Source organism: Delphinus delphis, chromosome 8 (assembly GCF_949987515.2).
Source record: "Delphinus delphis chromosome 8, mDelDel1.2, whole genome shotgun sequence".
In the NCBI taxonomy this organism is placed as follows: Eukaryota; Metazoa; Chordata; class Mammalia; order Artiodactyla; family Delphinidae; genus Delphinus; species Delphinus delphis.
In genome coordinates, this window is record NC_082690.1 from 55,188,222 (window position 1) to 55,209,242 (window position 21,021).

A 21,021-nucleotide genomic window follows, 5' to 3' on the forward strand; every position below is an offset into this window, starting at 1 on the left:
GTCTTTAGGAGTTGAGGGGGTACAGCAATCAGGAAAAGCTTCTGAACCTGAACTCTAAAGGAGGAATAAGGCACTAACTTGGCAGGAGGAGTTGGGAGTGTGAGGTGTAAGGACATTTCAGCAGAGGAGCAGGAAGTGTAGAAACTGTGGTGGGTGGAAACATGACACAGTTGAGGGACCAAAAGAAGGCCTGGCAGTAACAGAGCTAGTGTGTGGTATGAGATTAGGCTGGAGGGGGTTGGTGGGACCAGCTCCTGCAGAGCCTTTAGAACAACTAAAAGCTATTAAAGGATTTTAGCAGCCTTGCAATTTTGGACAAATTATTTAATCCTTCTGGTTCTTGGTTTTCTCATCTCTAAAGTGAGGATAATTTCACATATTCTTATGTTTCTTTTAAGAATTAAATGAGAGAATTCATGTAAAGCGCTTCATATGGTAGTAGTTCATAATATAGACATACCTCATTTTATTGCGCTTTGAAGATGTTGCATTTTTTACAAACTGAAGGTTTGTGGAAACCCTGCATGGAGCAAGTCTATCGGTCCTGTGTTTTTTTCTTCCCCCTGCACCCCCAACCTATTGGTGCCATTTTTCCCACAGCTCACTTCATGTCTCTGTGTCATATTTTGGTAATTCTTTCAGTATTTGAAACGTTTTCATTATCATTGTATTTGTGATGGTGACCTGTGATCAGTGATCTTTGATGTTCCTATTGCAAAAAGATTATGACTTGCTGAGGCTCAGTTTTGATGGTTAGCATTTTTAACAATAAAGTATTTTTAAATTAAGGTATGTATATTGTTTATTTAGATATGCTATTGCGTACTTAACTAGACTATAGTATAGTATAAGCATAACTTCTGTATGTACCGGGAAAGCAGAAAATTTATGACCTGCTTTATTGTGATATTCGCTTTGTCATGGTAGTCTGGAACCAAACTTGCAGTGTCTCTCAGGTATGCCTCAGAAAGTCATTCAAGAAACATTTACTGATTTTTCCTGAGCCAGGTTCTATACTAGGTTCTGAGGATGTTGAGATGGACAGTCCTCTTGCCTCTTAGTTGCTCAGTTTTATAGAGAAAACAGCAATATAAACCATAATTACAAGATCGTATCAAAAGTAAGGTAAGGGATGACATTCTCACCAGAAGGTTAGCATATGACCGCAGGTAAAGGCGGGGGATGGGGGATGGGGTGTGAAATGGCACGACCTGGACAGGGAACATTGAGAAGTTCACATGTGGCTGTGAGGGAGAAGGGGTGGGAGGTGAAACAGGAGAGGTCAGTAGGGAACCAATTGTAAAGGGCCTGTGTGCTATGCTGAGGAGACTCAGTGTTATCCTAGGGGTGGCGGGGAAGCCAAATGAGGTTACTAAATGGGGGGATGACATGGTCAGATGTGTTTATTGAGAAGTGGGCCCCCCAATTGTATAGGGTAAAGAAATGAGAGAATTGCAGGGTAAAAGAGGGTGCTTAGAGAATAAAGAAGGCTTGTTTCCAACTGAGCTTCAAGGAAGAGTCCTCTGATTCTTAGATTTTGTTATATAGTTATGGATGTGTCTTTTAAATTTTTTAGTTTGATTTCTTTCATGTATTAAGTAAAACTTAAAAGTATAAAACTTTTAGGGGAAATATTTGTGACCTTGTCTTAGACAAAGATTTCTTAGATATGACACCAAAAACTTAATCTATGAAAGAAATAACTAGATAAACTGGTTATCAAATAAAAAAATTTCTTCAAAGAAACACTTGTAAGAAATTTTAAAGATAGCACAACAATGTGAATATACTTAGTGCCATAGAACTGTACACTTAAAATGTACATTTACTTAAAGTGGTAAATTTTATGTTATATATATTTGACGACAGTAAAGAGATAATGGAACCAAATCAAACACATATAATGGCTTTGATATATAAACTGTACCAAAAAAAGGGAGGGGTAGATTTGGATATAGAAACGCACATAGAGGGAAGACAATGTGAAGACACAGAGAGAATGCCATCTACAAGGCCATACAAGGAATGTAAGGTTACCACAAGCTAGGAGGGGGGTTGTGGAATAGATTCTGTGTCGCAGCCCTCAGAAGGTACCAACCCTGCTTACATCTTGATTTTGGACGTCAAGCCTCTAGAGCTCAGACAATAAATTTCTGTTTAAGCCAAAAAAAAATTTTTTTTTGAAAAGACATACCACAGACTGGGAGAAAATATTTGCAAAACACACATCTGATAAAGAATATATTTAAAATTCTCAGGAAATTCCCTGGCAGTCCAATGGTTGGGACTCCTCAGTTTCACTGCCAAGGGCCTGGGTTTAATTCTTGGTGGGGGAACTAAGATCCCACAAGCCATGTGGCACGGCCAAAAGAAAAAGAAAAATAAAAAGAATATATATTCAATAATAAGAAAGCACACCACCCAATTAAAAAATGAGCAAAAGATTTGAACAGACACTTAAGCAAAGAAGATAGCAGTGGCAAATAATAAATAAGCATGTGAAAACATGCTTAACATCATTAGTCATTAGAGAAATGCAGATTAAAACAATAGTGAGGGGATTCCCTGGCAGTCCAGTGGTTAGGTCCCTGGACTTTCACTGCTGAGGGCCTGGGTTCAGTCCCTGTTCAGGGAACTAAGATCCTGCAAGCTGTACCACGTGGCCAAAAAACCCCCCAAAAAACAAAACAATAGTGAGAAATTACAACAACTCATCTGTTAGAATGGGTAAAAAACAAACAAACAAAAGAAACCCTGACAATATCAAGTACTGTGAAGATGGGGAACAACTGGCGCTTTTCATATACTGCTGATGGAAATGCAAAATGGTAGAGCCACTTTGGAAACTACTGTGACAGCTTCTTATAAAATTAAATATACACTTAACATATGACCCCACAGTACCACTCTGAAGTATTTACTAAAGAAAACTGAAAACTCATGTTCACACAAAGACCTGTATGCAAATGTTTATTGCAGCTTTATTTATAATAGTCCCCAAACTGGAAACAGCACAAAATCCTTCAGTTGGTGAATGGATAAATTAACTATGGTACATTTATACAATGGATTACTACTCGGTAATAAAAAGGAATAGCTGCTGATACGCATAACAACATGGATGAATCTCAAATGCATTATGCTAAGTGAAAGTAGCCAGACACAAGAAGCAGCATACTCTGTGATTTCATTTATATGACATTTTGGAAAAGACAAAAACTGTAGCAGAAAATGCATCAGTGGTTGCCAGAGGCTGGGGGTGAGGGGTAGACTACAAAGGGACATGAGGGAAGTGTTTGGGTGATGCAAGTGTTTTATATCTTGATTGTCATGGTGGTTACATAACTGTATTTATTTGTTGAACTCATGGAAGTGTACACTAAACAGGATGAATTTTACAGAATGTAAATTATATGTCAGTAAACCTGACTTTTTTTTTTTTTTGGCCAAGCCATGTGGCTTGTGGGATCTTAATTTTCTGACCAGGGATTGAATGCAGGCCCTCGGCAGTGAGAGCGTGGAGTCCTAACCACCGAGCTTCCAGGGAATTCTCAAACCTGACTTTTAAAAAAATGCTTTGGAGATCCCATTTCCCACTAAAAGGAACCAAAATTCCAAAGAGAAATGGCTGATTCCAAGTGTGGTGTAGGAAACGTAACAAGATGACCTTGTACTGTCTTTGTCATACAGAAAGCAAACATGAGGTATTAGCTATTAGCTATTACCTCTAGGCTTATATCAAAAAGACCCAGGAGAGGGCTTCCCTGGTGGCGCAGTGGTTGAGCGTCCGCCTGCCGATGCAGGGGACACGGGTTCGTGCCCCGGTCTGGGAGGATCCCACATGCCGCGGAGTGGCTGGGCCCGTTAGCCATGGCCGCTGAGCCTGTGCGTCCAGAGCCTGTGCTCCACAACAGGAGACGCCACAACAGTGAGAGGCCCGCGTACCGCAAAAAAAAAAAAAAAAAAAGACCCAGGAGATAACTTAAATAGACTCACACTGGCCAAAGGTGAAACATATCATTAAGGATTACAACTGCAAATATGTTGAAACCCATGATTTTATAATAATTCAAAAACAGAACACTGCATTAGTCACCTTTAGAAGATTCTTAGTAATCAGTTCATTATTTTGAAAACTGGTAAATTAAGGAATCAAGCATTTATCCTTCCTTTTCCTATACAGATGGAACTTCAAGACAACCAGCTAGTTGATAAGGGGAAGTTTTTCTTTGTAGAAGTATTCCAGTTGATGAATGAAGAAGAATGATAGAATTTATATATTATTGTTTTACAACTTTAATGAATTACCAGCTCTAGGCAGTGATCTTCAGTGGTTACTAATATCACAAAAAGAAAAATATAGTTCCTGAGGGAGGTACACACTACTACCTGTGAAGCGGTCTTATAAAAAAATTGAACCTGAATGTGATTAAACCTCTAAATCAAACTACCATCTCAGGATATACAGGGGAGAAATTGCAAGGGGAAAAAAAAGTGAGATGTAAAGAGATTTTACGTATTAAAAGATGCTTAAGGGACATATTACCCAATTGCAATGTGCGGACATTCTTGGAGCCTAATTAGAACAAATAAAAACTTTTTGAGTCAGGGAAATTTTATTATGGAGTGGATATTTGCTATTAAAGAATTATTAAAATTTTAGGCATGATATTGGTTTTGTGGGTTTTTTTAAAAAATAATTTTAAAAAAGAGATATTATGGAAATATTTACCAACAAAATGTTATGATTTCTCTGATTGGCTTCAGAATAATCTGGGAGGAGTGGGTAAATGTATAGATGAAGCAAGATTGGCTATGAGTTAATTGTTGAAACTGGAGAATTATCTCTACTTTTACATATGTTTCAAATTGTCTGTATTAAAAAGTTTTAAAGAACTGGCAAAAAATTCTATGGAGATACCAAATAAGAGTAAAACTGATATGTTTTCATTTACATTAGCATTAAGAAGTTGTTGGTGAGCTTTTCTAATCATTTTAGTGAGGTTGAGCAGAAAGTGTTGGGGAGGGAAGAGGCCACTCTCTGACATCATCTAGTACCTACTCTCTTTTTGTTTACTCTGCTGTAGCCACACTGCTATTTTTCAACATGCTTTCACCTCATGGCCTTTATGTTTGCTGTTCCCTTTGATTATGCCATGTAAAATACCCCACCTATCCTAGCACTCTTAACCTTAACCTGCTTTATAGTTTCTCATATGTGACCTATATATTTAGTTATTCATTTTTGTCTTTTCACTAAAAGGAAACTCCTGAGAGCAGGGATTCAGTTTTAATTACTGCCGTATCCCTAGCACTTGTACATAGTAGGTGCTGATAAATGTTGACTGTTTAATACGTGTTCAGTAAATGTTGAGTGTACCGATTAATGAATGAACAAATGAATGAATTCTTCAAATATCATTTCAAATTTTTCCTCCTCTGTGAACGCTAGGCCCTCCCCTTTCTGAAAATTGAGAAGTTCTTTACCCTGTACTCCCACTTTAACTTGTATACTCCTCCATAATAGCTAATCCATAGTGACTGCTATTATTATTGTTACCTTTTTCTTTTTTTTAAGGATTCATCCAGAGATATTAGAGAGGCTCTTCATGAACTCTTATGTTGCACTAATGTTTCAACCAAAGAAGGGATTCATCTTGCACTGGTGGAGCTGCTGAAAAATTTAACCAAGTACCCTACTGATAGGGACTCCATATGGAAGTAAGGATTTTTTTTTGCTCATTTGTTCGCTGAGTCTGATAATATGGTAAATGTACAATGTTGACATTATTTAGTGGATCATGATAGATTGGGTATGGCCTTCAATTTTGTCTTCAATTTAGAAACCTGATTCAACATAACTATACTCTCAAGAGTCTGGTTCCTAAATTGAATATCACATCTTAGGTTATTCATTTGTCCATCCATCCACCTAGCAAATACTATGTGCCTGCTGTGTGCTTAATATGTGCCAAGCCCTGTGGTAAGTTTTGGAGGTACAGAGATGAGTCGATTAGATTTCCTTTTCCTCTTATATAGTGTTAGTCACTCTTTGTCTGTTTCCATCATTGTAGAGATTAAAGGGAGGGTGAGTATTTGGTTTTCAGATGGAAAATCACAATCATATTTTCCCCTGATTACCTCTAGCTTTACTGGCTAGAGTCAAGCTTAACACTGTTCATGAATTGCTGTTTGAGGAGCTACTTGCATACATTTAATATAAAATGTACGTTGTTGTACTCCACATATTTCAATGAGCTTATGTGATGAGATCACTGCAAATATATGATTGATTTATTTTCAAAAAAAATTGTTATTAAAAGTCGAAAAACTGTGGGTCAAATCAGGTGCTTGGAAGACATACTAAGAACTAAAAATGCCAGGGACTCTTGCTCTAGGTAACGTTTTCGATACCTGGTTTTCTGTTTTGCCATTTCTTCATGTTTGTTCAGTCCAATTCAGCTCAATTCATTGTACATTTATTGAGTGTCTTCAAGGGGCACTCAGTCATTTGGGCTGTGGGGATACAATGTCCCCTGAGGCACAGTGAGTAAATGGGCTGAGAGAGGTCAGAAAACTAGTGAATTAAGTTCTTTAAGACAGAACTGGAGAAAAGTGTACTTTCCTAACAGTATCAAGTGTTTTAAATGTGATGCCTTTCATACCCCATATAGCCATCAGTGTGTTCATGGGGTTTGTTTTCTCCCTTTTGCTGATCTTCTTATTCTCCAGTCCTTGGTGAAGTCTCATCTTCTTTGTGCAGCTTTCTCCGATCATAGTGATCCCTTCTACTTTTGACAGGTAGAAAGCAGGGTATCATTCATTTGATAGTTCATTACCTTACAGTGTTAGTCATCTTTGCCTCAGTTGGATTATAAACTCAGTGAGGACATTAAATTAAGGTTTATATTTATTTTCAATTCAACACACCTTCTACACCAGAACTTAATTAAAAATAACAAAAAAGCATAAATACCAGCACACATGTAGTTCTTTATAACTTATAAAGGGCCTTCGTGTAGTCATAGTAGTTAACTAATAGCCAATTAATAATAGCTAACTAATAGTTAATTGAGTTCTTATTATATAATGGTAGACACCTTGCTAAGTACTTTTCACTCATTATCTCATTTAATCCTTATAGCAACTGTATGAGGTAATTATATTTAATCTCATTTGTAGGTAAACATATATCTGCTCAAGGCCACAGAGTTATTAAGTTTCCTGTTTCAGATCAGATCTCTTCTGATTCTAGAACTTCACCCAGGATATCAGTTAGAATGCTTTTATCTACAAGTAACAGAAAATCTGATTAAAAGTGGCTTAAACAGTAAGGTCTAATTTTTTTTGCATAACAAGAAGTCAGAAAGTTGATTTCAGGATTGGTCATTCAACAGCTTAACAGGACTAGTACTCTGGTTGACTTCTTTGCAGTTCTCTTGGCTTTCTCCTCATAGTTGCAATATGGCTGCCTGATAAGACAATATCTTAAGACAGAAAGAAAAGGACATTCCCTCCATGCACTTCTCTTTTTTAAACATTTTATTGAAGTATAGTTGATTTACAATGTTGTGTTAATTTCTGCTGTACAGCAAAGTGATTCAGTTATACATATATGTATATTATTTTTCATTTTCTTTCCCATTATGGTTTATCACAGGATATTGAATATAGTTCCCTGTGCTATACAATAGGACCTTGTTTATCCATCCTATATGTAATAGTTCACATTTGCTAATCCCAAACTCCCAATACTTCCCTCCCCCACCCCCCTTCCCAACCACAAATCTGTTCTCTGTATCTGTGAGTCTGTTTCCGTTTCATAGATATGTTCATTTGTATGCACTTCATTTGATTAGGAAAACACTCCTGAGAAGCTCCGCAGCAGACTTCCCCTCTTGTCCCATTGTCCAGAACTGGGTTACTTGACTACCTGCAAAGCAGTCTCTGTAAAATGGGCTTGGGATTGCCATGATGAGTTTAGACCAGTTGTGGTTGAGCCCTTGGGCTAGGCCTACCTTCATTGAGCACTTTGCTACTTACCTGATACCTGAGTAAAATCAGGGTTCCCTTGGCAAGGAAGCTGGGGGAAATGGTTGTTAGTTAAATAACTTGTAGTAATATCTGTCATATCAGCTCTCTGTCTTCATAATAACCAAGTTTTTAGATGAATTAACTTGAGTTCTGGAATAATTGAATGACTTACCTGAAGTCATAGAGGTAACAAAAGTAGATGGTTGAGAATTTGTAATTCTGAGTCAGGTTTTCTGATTCCAATTCTCAGTACTTTTTAAAAAAGAGGTTTGCTTGTTTCTCATTTTGTTTGTTTCAGATGCTTGAAGTTTCTGGGAAGTCGGCATCCAACCCTGGTGCTTCCCTTGGTGCCTGAGCTCCTGAGCACCCACCCGTTTTTTGACACAGCTGAACCAGACATGGATGATCCAGCTTGTATCCTCTGCTGATTTAGCAGGGAATTTTAGCATCTTTTTCTGCAGTATAGCTTGGATGGTCTGAGGGTTTTGTTTTGTTTTGTTGTTATTTTTCTTTCTCATTTCTTTTAGTTAAAAGTATATCCTGAGGGAGCCTAATGGTTATTTTCCTCAGCTTTTTTTCTTATATTCACAGTAGTTCAACTTTGCCATTTAATACTAATACTAAATCTTTAACCATTTATTGACCATCTACTACATTCCACATACTGTTTAAATGCTTCATACATTTTTATCACTGATCTGCAAACAACCCTGGAAGGAGGTATTATTCCTTGCTTACAGATGAGGAACTGAGGCTCAGAGAGGCTAAGTACCTCTCTAAGCAGCAAATCTGGGATTCAAAGCCAGACAGACATCTTTGGTTTTAAAGCCTGTGGACTTTTCCCTGTGTCTTATTCTGTGCTTAATTTGATCTGCAGCCTGAAGGAGGGGATGGGCTGAGCTAGGCTGCATGATTACTCTAGCCCTGATACAAGTTCAAGGGAGTTGTGATAGCTTTGGGCAGCATGCCATGCCGTCGGGTTGTTTTCCAGTAATGGGAATACATTTACATCAGTACATCCATACTCTCCCGTGGTTCTTTTCACTCTATAGCACGTCCTTGGTGAGGTTTAGTGGGGTATTTATTGGGATACAGAGATCAGCCAAATAACTGACTTTTGTGATGACCATTGTATTCTCTCTTAATTCTTTTTATTTTCACAGGGCATTTGGAGAATTTTTTAAAAGATCTGTGTAATTGATGTGCTAACCAATGCCTGACTCTGTGTTTACATCTAAAAAAGGCACATCCCTGACCTTACCTCTAAAGGTGCAATACTATGACTATTTGAAATTCAGCTCATCAGTGAGGCTTGTGGGCTAGGTGTTATTACAAATCGCACAGGACATATTAAAGTGCCCTGAAATCTGAAGCCCCTTTTCACGTTAAAAAAAAATACTAAACATTTTTGGAAGCCTAATGTTAAGATATTTTTCTGGGTAGTTGGAGAATTGTGTTATTTAAGAAATATGTTTGGCTGTGAATAACAGAGATTGCCCCAAATGTATCTTAAATGTTAATTACAGTTTTTTTTTTTCCTCAATGTAAAAGAAGTCTGGAGGTAAGCAGTCTGGTATAGTAGTTCCACATTATTCTTGGTGATCTAGGCTCCTTCCATTTTTCTGTTCCTCCATTTTCAGTTGTCCAAAATTATTGCTAGAGCTCCAGTCATCAGGTCCAGGTTCTAGGCAGGAAATTAGCGGATATTTGGAATAAAATCAATATTCTATTAGTAAGGAAAAAGGGAACAATGGATACTGGGTAGGCAAATAGCACACTCTGCCATAGAGATACATACAGAAGATTGGAAGGTATGTTTATCTTGTGTTTTTAATTTCTGATTTTCCCTCTGTTACAAAATTAATATACATAGAAAGAAAACTTTTAAAAGTAGAAAGAGGAAATTTCATATGTAACACCCAGAGTCTTAATAGCCAATGTAATTGACTTAATATTTTGTTGTGTTTCCTCCTCCCTTTTAATTTAATTTAATTTTTTTTGCGGTACGTGGGCCTCTCACTGTTGTGGCCTCTCCTGTTGCGGAGCACAGGCTCCGGACGCGCAGGCTCAGTGACCATGGCTCACAGGCCCAGCCGCTCCGCGGCATGTGGGATCTTCCTGGACCAGGGCACAAACCTGCATCCCCTGCATTGGCAGGCGGACTCTCAACCACTGCGCCACCAGGGAAGCCCTCCTCCTCCCTTTTTAAAAGCTTGGGTTTGGGATTTTGCTGTCATTTTATTTTTTAACATTTTATTTCATCAACAAACATTTGATGATAGATAGCTGCTGTCATATTGTCTATACATTTTAGAGTCTGCTTTTTTCACTTATAACAAAATGCTTATGATGCAATGTTAAAAATCTTTTATAAAGATAATTTTTAGTTATTGTGTAATACTCCATCAAGTAGATGAAACACAAGTTATTTAATCATTCTCCTGGTTTTGGACATTTAGGTTGTTACTGATTATTTGCTACTGTAAATGATTCTCTGCCATTTGATTTTGAGATGTGGAATTACTCAACATTCATAAGACTCATATCTAGTACCAAATTATTATTCCAAGGGATTGTGCCAGTATATACTTTAGTAGGCATTGTACCAGAAGTTCCTATTTGTTAGTATTCTCGGCAGCAGACATTATTTTAAAAAACCTTTCTTTGGTAATTGGAGGGGTAATTGGGGTAATTTGGAGTGAGGTAATGTATCTCTTTGAATTTGCATTTCTTTGTTAGAAAATTGTAGTCATTTAACAGGAATTTGGGGGGTTAGAAGTAGAGGCACCAAATTCTGGCCAAGCTCAACCTTTTATACCTCCAAGTTTACTTAACCCACTTATTTATCAGACATTGCAGTTTTGGTTCTTATTTTCAATGCTGCTAAAACCTGTCCAACAATGCCTGCATTGTTCTCAGATCATACCTTCAGACACTATGCCTACCTCCGAGACAGTCTTTCTCATCTTGTTCCTGCCTTGAGGGTATGTTGAAAACATCTTTCGTTCTTGTTTTTGGTTTTTTGATTTTTAGTCCGTGTGGTGGTTAAGTGGCAGAAAGCAGACTGTGTATTCTCTGAAAACACATTCATTAATTATCTTTCTCTCTTGGGCTTTCTTCTATTGTTTTGTACTTTTCTCTGAATCTTTTTTTGTTTTTTAATAAATTTATTTATTTTTGGCTGCTTTGGGTCTTTGTTGCTCTGCGTGGGCTTTCTCTAGTTGCAGAGAGCGGGGCTACTCTTCGTTGTGGTGTGTGGGCTTCTTATTGTGGTGGCTTCTTTTGTTGCAGAGCACAGGCTCTAGGCACGTGGGCTTCAGTAGTTGTGGCACACGGGCTCAGTAGCTGTGGCTCACAGGCTCTAGAGCACAGGCTCAGTAGTCGTGGCTCACGGGCTCTAGAGTGCAGGCTCAGTAGTCATGGTGCGCAGGCTTAATTCCTTTCCGGCATGTGGGATCCTCCTGGACCAGGGCTCGAACCTGTCTCCCCTGCATCGGCAGGCGGATTCTTAACCACTGTGCCACCAGGGAAGTCCCTGCTCTGAATCTTTTAAGAAGATTCATTTTTTAAATGTCCCTGGGTCTAGGGGCAGGACAGGAATAAAGACACAGACGTAGAGAATGGACTTGAGGACATGGGGAGGGGGAGGGGTAAGCTGGGACGAAGTGAGACAGTGTCATGGACATATATACACTACCATGTAAAATAAATAGCTAGTGGGAAGCAACCACATAGCACAGGGAGATCAGTTCGGTGCTTTGTGACCACCTAGAGGGGTGGGATAGGGAGGGTGGGAGGGAAATGCAAGAGGGAGGAGATTTGGGGATGGATATATGTATACGTATAGCTGACTCACTTTGTTATAAAGCAGAAACTAGCATACCATTGTAAAGCAATTATACTCCAATAAAGATGTTAAAAAAAATGTCCCTGGGTTATTGATTATGTTATATTAGGCAAGAAGAAGAAATCTGGAACAACATATTTTAAATCAAGGATAAGATTGTGTTATATCTTAATAATTACATAAAGCTATGATTCTCAGCAAGTTTTTTTTTTTGGTTGCGGGTCTTAGTTGCAGCAGACAGGCTTCCTAGTTGCGGCATGCGTGTGGGATCTAGTTCCCTGACCAGGGATCGAACCCGGGGCCCCTGCATTGGGAGCGCAGAGTGTTATCCACTGCGCCAGCAGGGAACTCCCAAGTTTATTTTATTTATTTATTTATTTTTTTTAGAAAAAAATTTTAATGAACTATAATGATAATAATAGCAAACACTTACTGAATGCTGTGTGCAGGCACTTTTCTAAGCTCTTTATTTGTATTTACTCACCCCTGCTTAAGTAACTCTAAATGACTTTATTTAGAATAATATATGTACATGGTTAGAAAATTTAAACTATATGGAAGATACAAAGTTAAAAGTAAAATCCTTTTTGCTCTCCCTTCCTCATCCCTTTCTTGAAAGGTAGCCACTTTTAACAGTAAGAACAAGAATTATAATTATCATCATAAAAAACATTTTTACAACATGCTATGTAAACTTATTTGGGAATAAATCATCACTCTTCTATGAAGTGAATGATCAAATAAAGGTTAAAAATAAATGTGACTACAGATTAATTTTTAGTCCTATTTCTGTGGTTAGCCCATTTATTTCAGTTAGCAATAGAAAATAATGTTATACCATTCTCTTTTCTTTTTCTCCTTGCAGCTGTGGCTGTATTCGGTAGACCATGTTCGTTTTCTCTCTCTCTTTCCCTTTCTCCCACTTAAGCTGAGGAAGGAGAAGAAGGTTGTTTACAGAATTATCTAGCTTTTTTTTTTTTTTTACCATTTCTTTGTTTGGTTCACATTTTTTTCCTGGTTTCTTCGTGTTACTAAAAACTGAGCCACAGGAGTTGGTTTTTTTTTTTTTTTTAAGCCAGAGAATTTGATGGTGCTGTAACCCCACTGTGTTTGCTTAGTTACCAGGTAGAAAACTAGTGTCATCAGCTCTTTCTCCCAATATCATGCCTCATGAGGATCCTTCCCATCAGTTCCTGCAGCAGAGCCTTGAAAGGGTATACAGTCTTCAACACCTGGACCCTCAAGGAACTCAGGAGCTGCTAGAGTTCACCATCAGGTGAGGTGATTGACCATCCCTTTCCTTTGACACAGTTAACGTTGTTATGCTTGGCTTCATCCTTTTGATTTCTAATGTTGGTTATAGGCTAGTTTTTCTGACTGTGTTGACAGGATTTTCTGATGTTTTTATTTGGATTAGATTGTGGTTTAAGCATATTACAAAGAAAAGCTTTGTGTTCATGACAAGATTGATGATTAGTACAAAACTAGAAAGAGTTACAAAGAACCTGTTTTCAATTTTTCTTACCTTGTATTAGTTAGGGTAACAGAAAATGCAACTAACAGTGGCTTAAACAGGATAAAAGGTTAATTGTTTCTCATAGGCGGACAGAGCTGAGATGGCTGATGACCTAGACTCATTCTTTCTTATTTCTCCATCTTTTGCATCAAGTGGCCTTTGGCTGAAGATCCAAACTTTAACCATCCCCTTTGTAATCCAGCCTCTAGGAAAAAGGAAAGAGCAGAAGGGCATCATTTCTACAACCACTCCCTTTTAAAGACACTTCCCCAATTTGCATGTTCTAATTTTACTTGTGTCCCATTGACTAGAACTTAAGTCACATGGCTATATCTAGCTGTAAGGAGCTAGGAAAGGTAGTCTTTGTTCTGGGTGAGCAGTGCTTAGTTAGCACTTAGTGACTCTGTTACTAAGGAAGAAGGGAAGGATATCGAGAACAATCAGCAGAGTCTGCCAGGCCCTATTAGTATGTCCTGAATGATTTGAAAAGAAATGAAACCCATTTGCCTTTATTTTTTTTAATTTTTAAAATGAATTTATTTATTTATTTTTGGCTGCGTTGGGTCTTAGTTGCTGCACGTGGGCTTTCTCTGGTTGTGGCGAGCAGGGGCTACTCTTCGTTGCGGAGCACGGGCTCTAGGCGTGCGGGCTTCAGTAGTTGTGGCACATGGACTTTGTTGCTCTGCAGCATGTGGGATCTTTCTGGACCAGGGCTCGAACCCGTGTCCCCTGCCTCGGCAGGAGGATTCTTGACCACTGCGCCACCAGGGAAGCCCCCCATTTGCCTTTAGCAAAGACAATATCTGTCTGCTTTTGTAAATAAGGTTTGATTGAAGCACAGCCACATTCATTCGTTTAGGTACTGTCTATGGCTGCTTTCATTGCTTCAGTGGTAGATTGAGTAGTTACCACAGAGACTATATGGACTACAAAGCCTAAAATGTTTACTATGTGACCCTTTACAGAAAAAGTTTGCTGACCCTGAAGTGATGCCTGGATCACATTTTCTTTCTCATCTGCTCCCTCACCAATGTGATTAAATTTAGAAGCTGCTACTGAAGTTTTTGGCCCTGAGCCCAGGAAAAAAAGCTCTACTTCCCCACTCAGCCACACCTAAATAAACATTTAAGTTTTGTCCTTGACAGTTTTCTATCCAGTTGGCACTGAGAAGGTACAAAATGCACAAAAGCAAACCAATTTGGTCATCACCTGCAGTGCTGGCTATTAGTAGGTACTCAGTAGACACCCAGGTTTGAGTCACTCTTATGATCTGGATTTTATGAGATGATAGTCCTGTTGGGCTTTGGGCTGGTCAGACCGCAGTTCTAGTGCTGTGGTCAGTCCCGGGCACTATGTTTCTAGGTAAGTGCATTCTGAGAAAGGTGGCCAGGATGGTGAAAGATCCGAAAAGGAAAGCCGATGGTGCAGCAGTTACTGATGACCTACTGTGTTTTACAAATATTATTGCAGTTAGATGTTGTTAACCATTTTACAATGAAGAAATAGAAATTTGGGGAAATGAAGCAATTTGCTAGGAAGTAGCAGAACTGGGATTTAAATCTAGCTTTGTTTGATTCTAAAATTGTTGCTCTCTGATATGCAGCAGTGAAGGGGGTTCTTTTATCAGTGGAGGTACGTCAGATGATCCCTGGGGTTCTTCAGAATTTACATTTTTCCGTAGTTGCTGAAAAGTGAAATGTTAGTCAGAATTTCATACAGAAGTTTCTCTGATTAGGACTCTGGCCGTTTACTTGTTAGTACTAGTATCAAACAAACTTCACCGTCAAACACATTGTCCTTTGTTGTAATCTAAGCAGCCGTGTCACCCAAATAAGATTTCACCTCACTGCTGTAGTTCAGTGAGGACCCTGGGGGGATGATTTTTTTGGTTTGTTTTTAGAACTTGACATAACTACTTTGTCTTCACCACTGTATTTTGGGTGCCTTATTTAGGAGCTTAGTAAATATTTGTTGAAAACTCTGGTTATGATGGCTTAACCAGGAATGAAGACTTTTAATATTTTTATAGATGGCATTTTCTTCTGGTCATACCTCATCTTCAGTTGCATGGATTTAATCTTTTATAAGGCTCCACTATCCTTGATCATAGTAAGAGCTGCTGTCTGTTAAGTGCCCACTCTTCTGTTTTATGTACATTATTTCATTGAATTTGAAAACAATTCCATGAGAATTATCCAATTTTTACAATGAGTGAGGGAGCTGGAGTTCATTAGTTTGTTATATGGTTTTTTAGTGCCAAGCATTGTGCTAGGCAGAAGGGACACAATAGTAAACAAGACATAGTCTCTGCTGCAAGGGATCTTACAGCCTGGTTGGGGAAATAGCTAGGTAAACAGGCAATGCAGTATTGTGCTTTCCACACAATACATTAAGTACAGGGTTTTCTAGAAGACAGAAGGGGGTACCTAACCCTTCCTTTCATGGTTTAAGCAATGACCAGAAGAATGACTAGAAATTAGTCAAGTGAAGAAGGGAGAAGACTGTCAAAGACAAGGAATAGCAAAGCCCTGGACTAGAACATAGGTTTTTCCAGCCCTTCCATCTTGTCACACTGCTTTGTTTCTGCATAAACAGTCTGTATGACATGAAGGATCTGGTATAGTGAGATTTAAAATCCAAAGACTTGTTTCAAATCAAAGAGGAAATCAGAAAAATACCTGGAGAAAAAATGAAAACAAAAGTACAAAAATCGAAAACCTATGGGATGCAGCAAAAGCAGTTCTTAGAGGGAAGTTTATAGCGATACAAACTTACCTCAGGAATCAAGAAAAATCTCAGAACAACCTAACTTTACACCTAAAGCAACCATAGAAAGAAGAACAAACAAAACCCAGAGTTAGTAGAAGGAAAGAAATCATAAAGATCAGAGGAGAAATAAATGAAAAAGAGACTAAAAGAACAATAGAAAAGATTGATAAAACTAAAAGCTGATTCTTTAAAAAAAAATAAAATTGATAACCCTTTAGCCAGACTCATCAGGAAAAAACGGGAGAGGGCCCAAACCAATAAAATCAGAAATGAAAAGGAGAAGTTAACAACCAACACCACAGAAATACAAAAGATCATGAGAGACTACTATGAACCACTGTACACCAACAAAATAGACAACCTAGAAGAAATGGACAAATTCTTAGAAAGGTACAATCTCCCAAGACTGAACCAGGAAGAAATAGAAAATATGAACAGACCAATTACCAGTACTGAAGTTGAATCACTAATTTAAATATTCCCAACAAACGAAAGTCCAGGATCAGATGGCTTCACAGGTGAATTCCATGAAACATTTGGAGAAGAGTTAGCACCTGTCCTTCTGAAACTATTCCAAAACATTTTAGAGGAAGGAACACTTCCAAACTCATTCTATGAGGCCACCGTCACCCTGATACCCAAACTAGAAAAGGTATCACAAAAAAATAAAATTACAGGCCAATATCACTGATGAAAATAGATGCAAAAATCCTCAACAAAATACTAGCAAACTAAATCTAACAATACATTAAAAGGATCATCCTTCACGATCAAGTGGGATTGATTCCCGGGATGCAAGGATTTTTCAATATCTGCAAATCAATCAATGTGATACACCACAATAACAAATTGAAGAATAAAAACCATATAATCATCTCTATAGATAACAGAGAGCTTTTGATAGAATGGAACATCCACTTCTGATAAAAACACTACAGAAAGCAGGCATAGAGGGAATATACCTCAATATCATAAAGGCCGTATATGACAAACCTGCCGCCAACATCATACTCAGTGGTGAAAAGCTGAAAGCATTCCCTCTAAGGTCAGGAAAAAGAGGATGCCCACTCTCACCACGGATCTTCCCGGACCGGGGCACGAACCCGTGTCCCCTGCATTGGCAGGCGGACTCTCAACCACTGCGCCACCAGGGAAGCCCCACTCTCACCACTTTTATTCAACATAGTTTGACATACGGATGGCTAACAGGCACATGAAAAGGTACTCAACATTACTAATTATTAGAGACTGCAAATCAAAACTACAGTGAGATACTATCACCTCACACTGGTCAGAATGGCCATCATCAAAAAGTCTACAAATACTAAATGATGGAGAGTGTATAGAGAAAAGGAACCCTCCTACAGTTTGTGGGAACGTAAATTGGTACAGCCACTGTGGAGAACAGTATAACCTCTAGTGTAATGTAAACATGAATTTTATATGCTGGGAAACCAAAAAACTTGCGTGCCTACCTAGCTTTATTGTGATATTTGCTTTATTTGTGGTGGTCTGGAACTGAACCCACAATTTTCCGAAGTATGCCTGTAATTGCAGTTCACATTGTAAGGATTAAATGAGCTCAAATAAGGAAACACCTAGCACATCTAGTACAGTGCACATAGGAGGTGCTTTTTTGTACCTTTTTCATTAAAGAGTCCATAGTCTCCTGATGGATGTCTAAACTGAGGCTTCCTGAGGATCGTGGGCATAAAGAAATACAGAGAATAGGTGTCGCTATTGCTGCTCATGTTGAGTCCACAACAGCAGCCAGACATGGGGCTGGAGGATGAGCGAAGGATGCTGACTGGATCCAGAGATCCCAAGGAGAAGGAAGAGGAGGAGGAATTAGTGGATCCCCTAACAGCAGCGAGAGAGCAATGCGGGCAGCTGGAGAAATGTGTAAAGGCTTGGGAGCGGCTAGAGCTCTGTGATGAGCATGTATCCTCCAGGTCACTGACAGAGGAGGATTGTGCAGAGGAGGTCTTTGACTTCTTGCATGCAAGGGACCACTGCGTGGCCCACAAACTCTTTAAAGCTTGGAATAAGTGTGCCGATTCATTCACCCCAGCCTTCATCACCTGAGCGTCAGGATATTTCCTTATGGTTTTGAACATGCCATTTGTTTCTTATTTGTATAACTAAATTCATGTGAACCTCAAGGATTTTGGCTTAGGCAGGTAGCTTCCGTGTAATTATCAGTGATTCCATCTTAATAAAGTCCAGTGGTCAGCAAAAAAAAAAAAAAAAGAGATACAGAGAGGAAACACTGGGACACAGAGCTTTTTGAGCAGGGCTGCCAAGTTTCTATTTTTGTTTGTATAATAGTTCAGATTTCCCATGACTAGTTGGGTTGCATCTTGTTTTGTGCAATTCAGAACAAATGCTACAGGGCAAGGGTGGTAGAATGACTTAACACATGGGGGCAGTCAGCTAATGTATAGTCAGCTGGTCAGTGTTCTCTATAATGTAGCAGAAGGCAGAATCTTTCTGGAGATGAAATGGTTCAGACGTAGAATGATTCAGGGCCATCTTTTGCAAGAGAGACATCAGAGATGCGAAAGGGAGAGACCAGCTGGCCGCCAAAATAGGATTTTACAGTTATGGTTAGCTAGTGCAGGGTCTTGCCTTTTATTGTGCTTGATTCCCACACATGAGCAGGCTCTCCGGGATTAGCTCAAATCACCAAAACTCAAAAGAGTCAGTATCTAAGCCACAGACCCCAATTTCTTCAGTCACTTTGGAAATAATTCATTTTTGCCCCTTTCCAGGGCATCTCCTTTCTTGTATCAAGGTTCTCAGGAGGCAGCAATTAGCTATCAGAAAGTTGCCTGAAATAAGAGGGAGGGGCTTAGTCCAATGGACAATTTTGTACAGGCTGCTATGAAACCTGATATAGTATCCCAGCCCTGAAACAGTTAACTTCCCTCATGAGCCAGATCTTTAGGTTTCCCACAGTTATCATTTCTATGTGAAATTTTGATACGACATTAAAAAACAAAGCAGCTTTCTACGAATTTTTTCTGAGATTGTTAGCTTGCTTGCTCGCACTCTCTCTCATTCTCCCTCTCTCTCCTCCCCAAAAAAGAAGAAGAAAGAAAAGAAAAACATTACTTTTTGTAGATGTGTAGCATATTTCCAAAAGAATTTAAAAGAAACTGGTATGGTAGTTGCCTCTGGAAAAGGTTACTGGTTAGCAGCACACAGGTATAGGAAAGTGGACTAATTTAATTATCTATCCTTTAGTATCTTTTGAATTCTATTCCTTATTGGTGTAATTCTATAACTAGGTATGTATAACCTATTAAAAAAATTAAATGTTTCAAATCAGTAGTCCCAGCCCTGAACACAACTATTTTATGTGTGTGTACCACTTTCTGTACTCTTGTCCACAGGCAGATGTATTTAATATGGTTGCAATCACTTTGTCTATACCTATGTCCAGTTTGCATGCTTTAATTGTGAGTATCAGAAAACCTTATCTCAAATTAACTTATAATGGGTATTTATTTCTTCATATGAACAGAAATCAGAGGCATTTCTTAGTATGGTATGGTTAAGTAGTTCATTTATATCATTAAGGACCCAGTTTCTCTCTCTCTTTGGATTTTTCTTGTCCTCAACATTTGCTTTATCCCAAGGCTTTTTTTCTTTTAGAGTTACAGTATGACTGCCAGTGGTAATCAGGACTATAAAACATTCTTGTTCAGTCTAGTGAGAGATAGAGACAGAGAGAGAGAAAGAGAAAATGAGTGATTCATAGACCACCATCAGACCTGCTTCAAGCATTGAATATAAGTCCTTCCATTAGGACTCATAAGGCCAACCTAGGTGACCTAACCAGGAAGATGATGTGTGCTAATTAGCTTAGTCCAGTCGGACTCTACCTGGAACTAGGTTTGGGGCACCTTCTCTTGAACAAAATCAGGGTTCACTTAGTAAGGAAAAAGTGGAAAATTACTAACTAGGTAGGCAGCCAATGGAGCCCACTATGATACCTTAAAATTTTTTTTTCTGATGATATAAAACATACCTCTATCTAGAAAACAGGTTGCTCTGTTTTTTCATATTTCATATATGTGTGTATATATATATATGTATATATATGGTTTTTACATAGTTGAAATCATATACCTTATTACCATATTATATTTTAATGGTTGTAGAATATTCCATTGACTGTATGTACAGTAATTTATTTAATAATTCCTCTACCATTGGATATTTAAGTAGTTACTGGGTTTTACTATAACATAACAATGAATATTGCGGGGCATAAAGTATTTCATTTCTGTTGAATGTTTCCCTTAGAATTACTTCGTAGCATAAAGCTACTGATCAAAACTTTTGACTATATGTGTGACTTTTATAACGTAGTACAGTTCTGTTTTCCAGAAGAATTATAGCAGCTTAAACTGCTATCAAAGTGTAAGTGAAACAGTTTCATTATAACCACTTCAGCATTGAGTGCTGTCATTTAAAATTTTTTTACCAATTTACTAGGTATAAAGTGGTAAAAAGCTTTTGACATGATCTTTAATTGGTGTTATTCTTATTCTGTGTTTGGCTTGGGTTTTTATTTACTACAGGGATCTGCAAAGACTTGGAGAACTTCAGTCTGAATTGGCAGGAGTAGCTGACTTCTCTGCTACCTATCTTAGGTGTCAGCTTCTTCTCATCAAGGTTGGTTTGAATCCATTTTGTTCATGAGTGTGTTGCTAAGAATGCAGTTTAATGGACCCAGCAGTGTTTGAGGCTATAAGTAGAAAAATAACTGGTTTTATGCAACTGCTTAGCAATGGGGAAATTATGTACTCTGTAGTATAATTATATTTGCCTCTAATTAAAGAATTGT

General features: G+C 38.4%; 1 protein-coding gene and 1 pseudogene across 1 annotated transcript in view; both read left to right on the forward strand.

Moving 5' to 3' along the window:
* The window catches only part of INTS4 (integrator complex subunit 4), a 109,347-nt gene that overhangs the window by 66,701 nt on the left and 21,625 nt on the right, over window positions 1-21,021 (forward strand). The window contains exons 12-16 of the mRNA XM_060018210.1: window positions 5,579-5,721; window positions 8,333-8,448; window positions 10,885-11,018; window positions 13,000-13,157; window positions 20,756-20,849. Of these exons, the coding sequence (XP_059874193.1) occupies window positions 5,579-5,721; window positions 8,333-8,448; window positions 10,885-11,018; window positions 13,000-13,157; window positions 20,756-20,849 (645 nt within the window). The remainder of the gene's footprint in view (window positions 1-5,578; window positions 5,722-8,332; window positions 8,449-10,884; window positions 11,019-12,999; window positions 13,158-20,755; window positions 20,850-21,021) is intronic.
* On the forward strand, window positions 17,939-18,251 carry LOC132429338 (cytochrome b-c1 complex subunit 6, mitochondrial pseudogene; annotated as a pseudogene).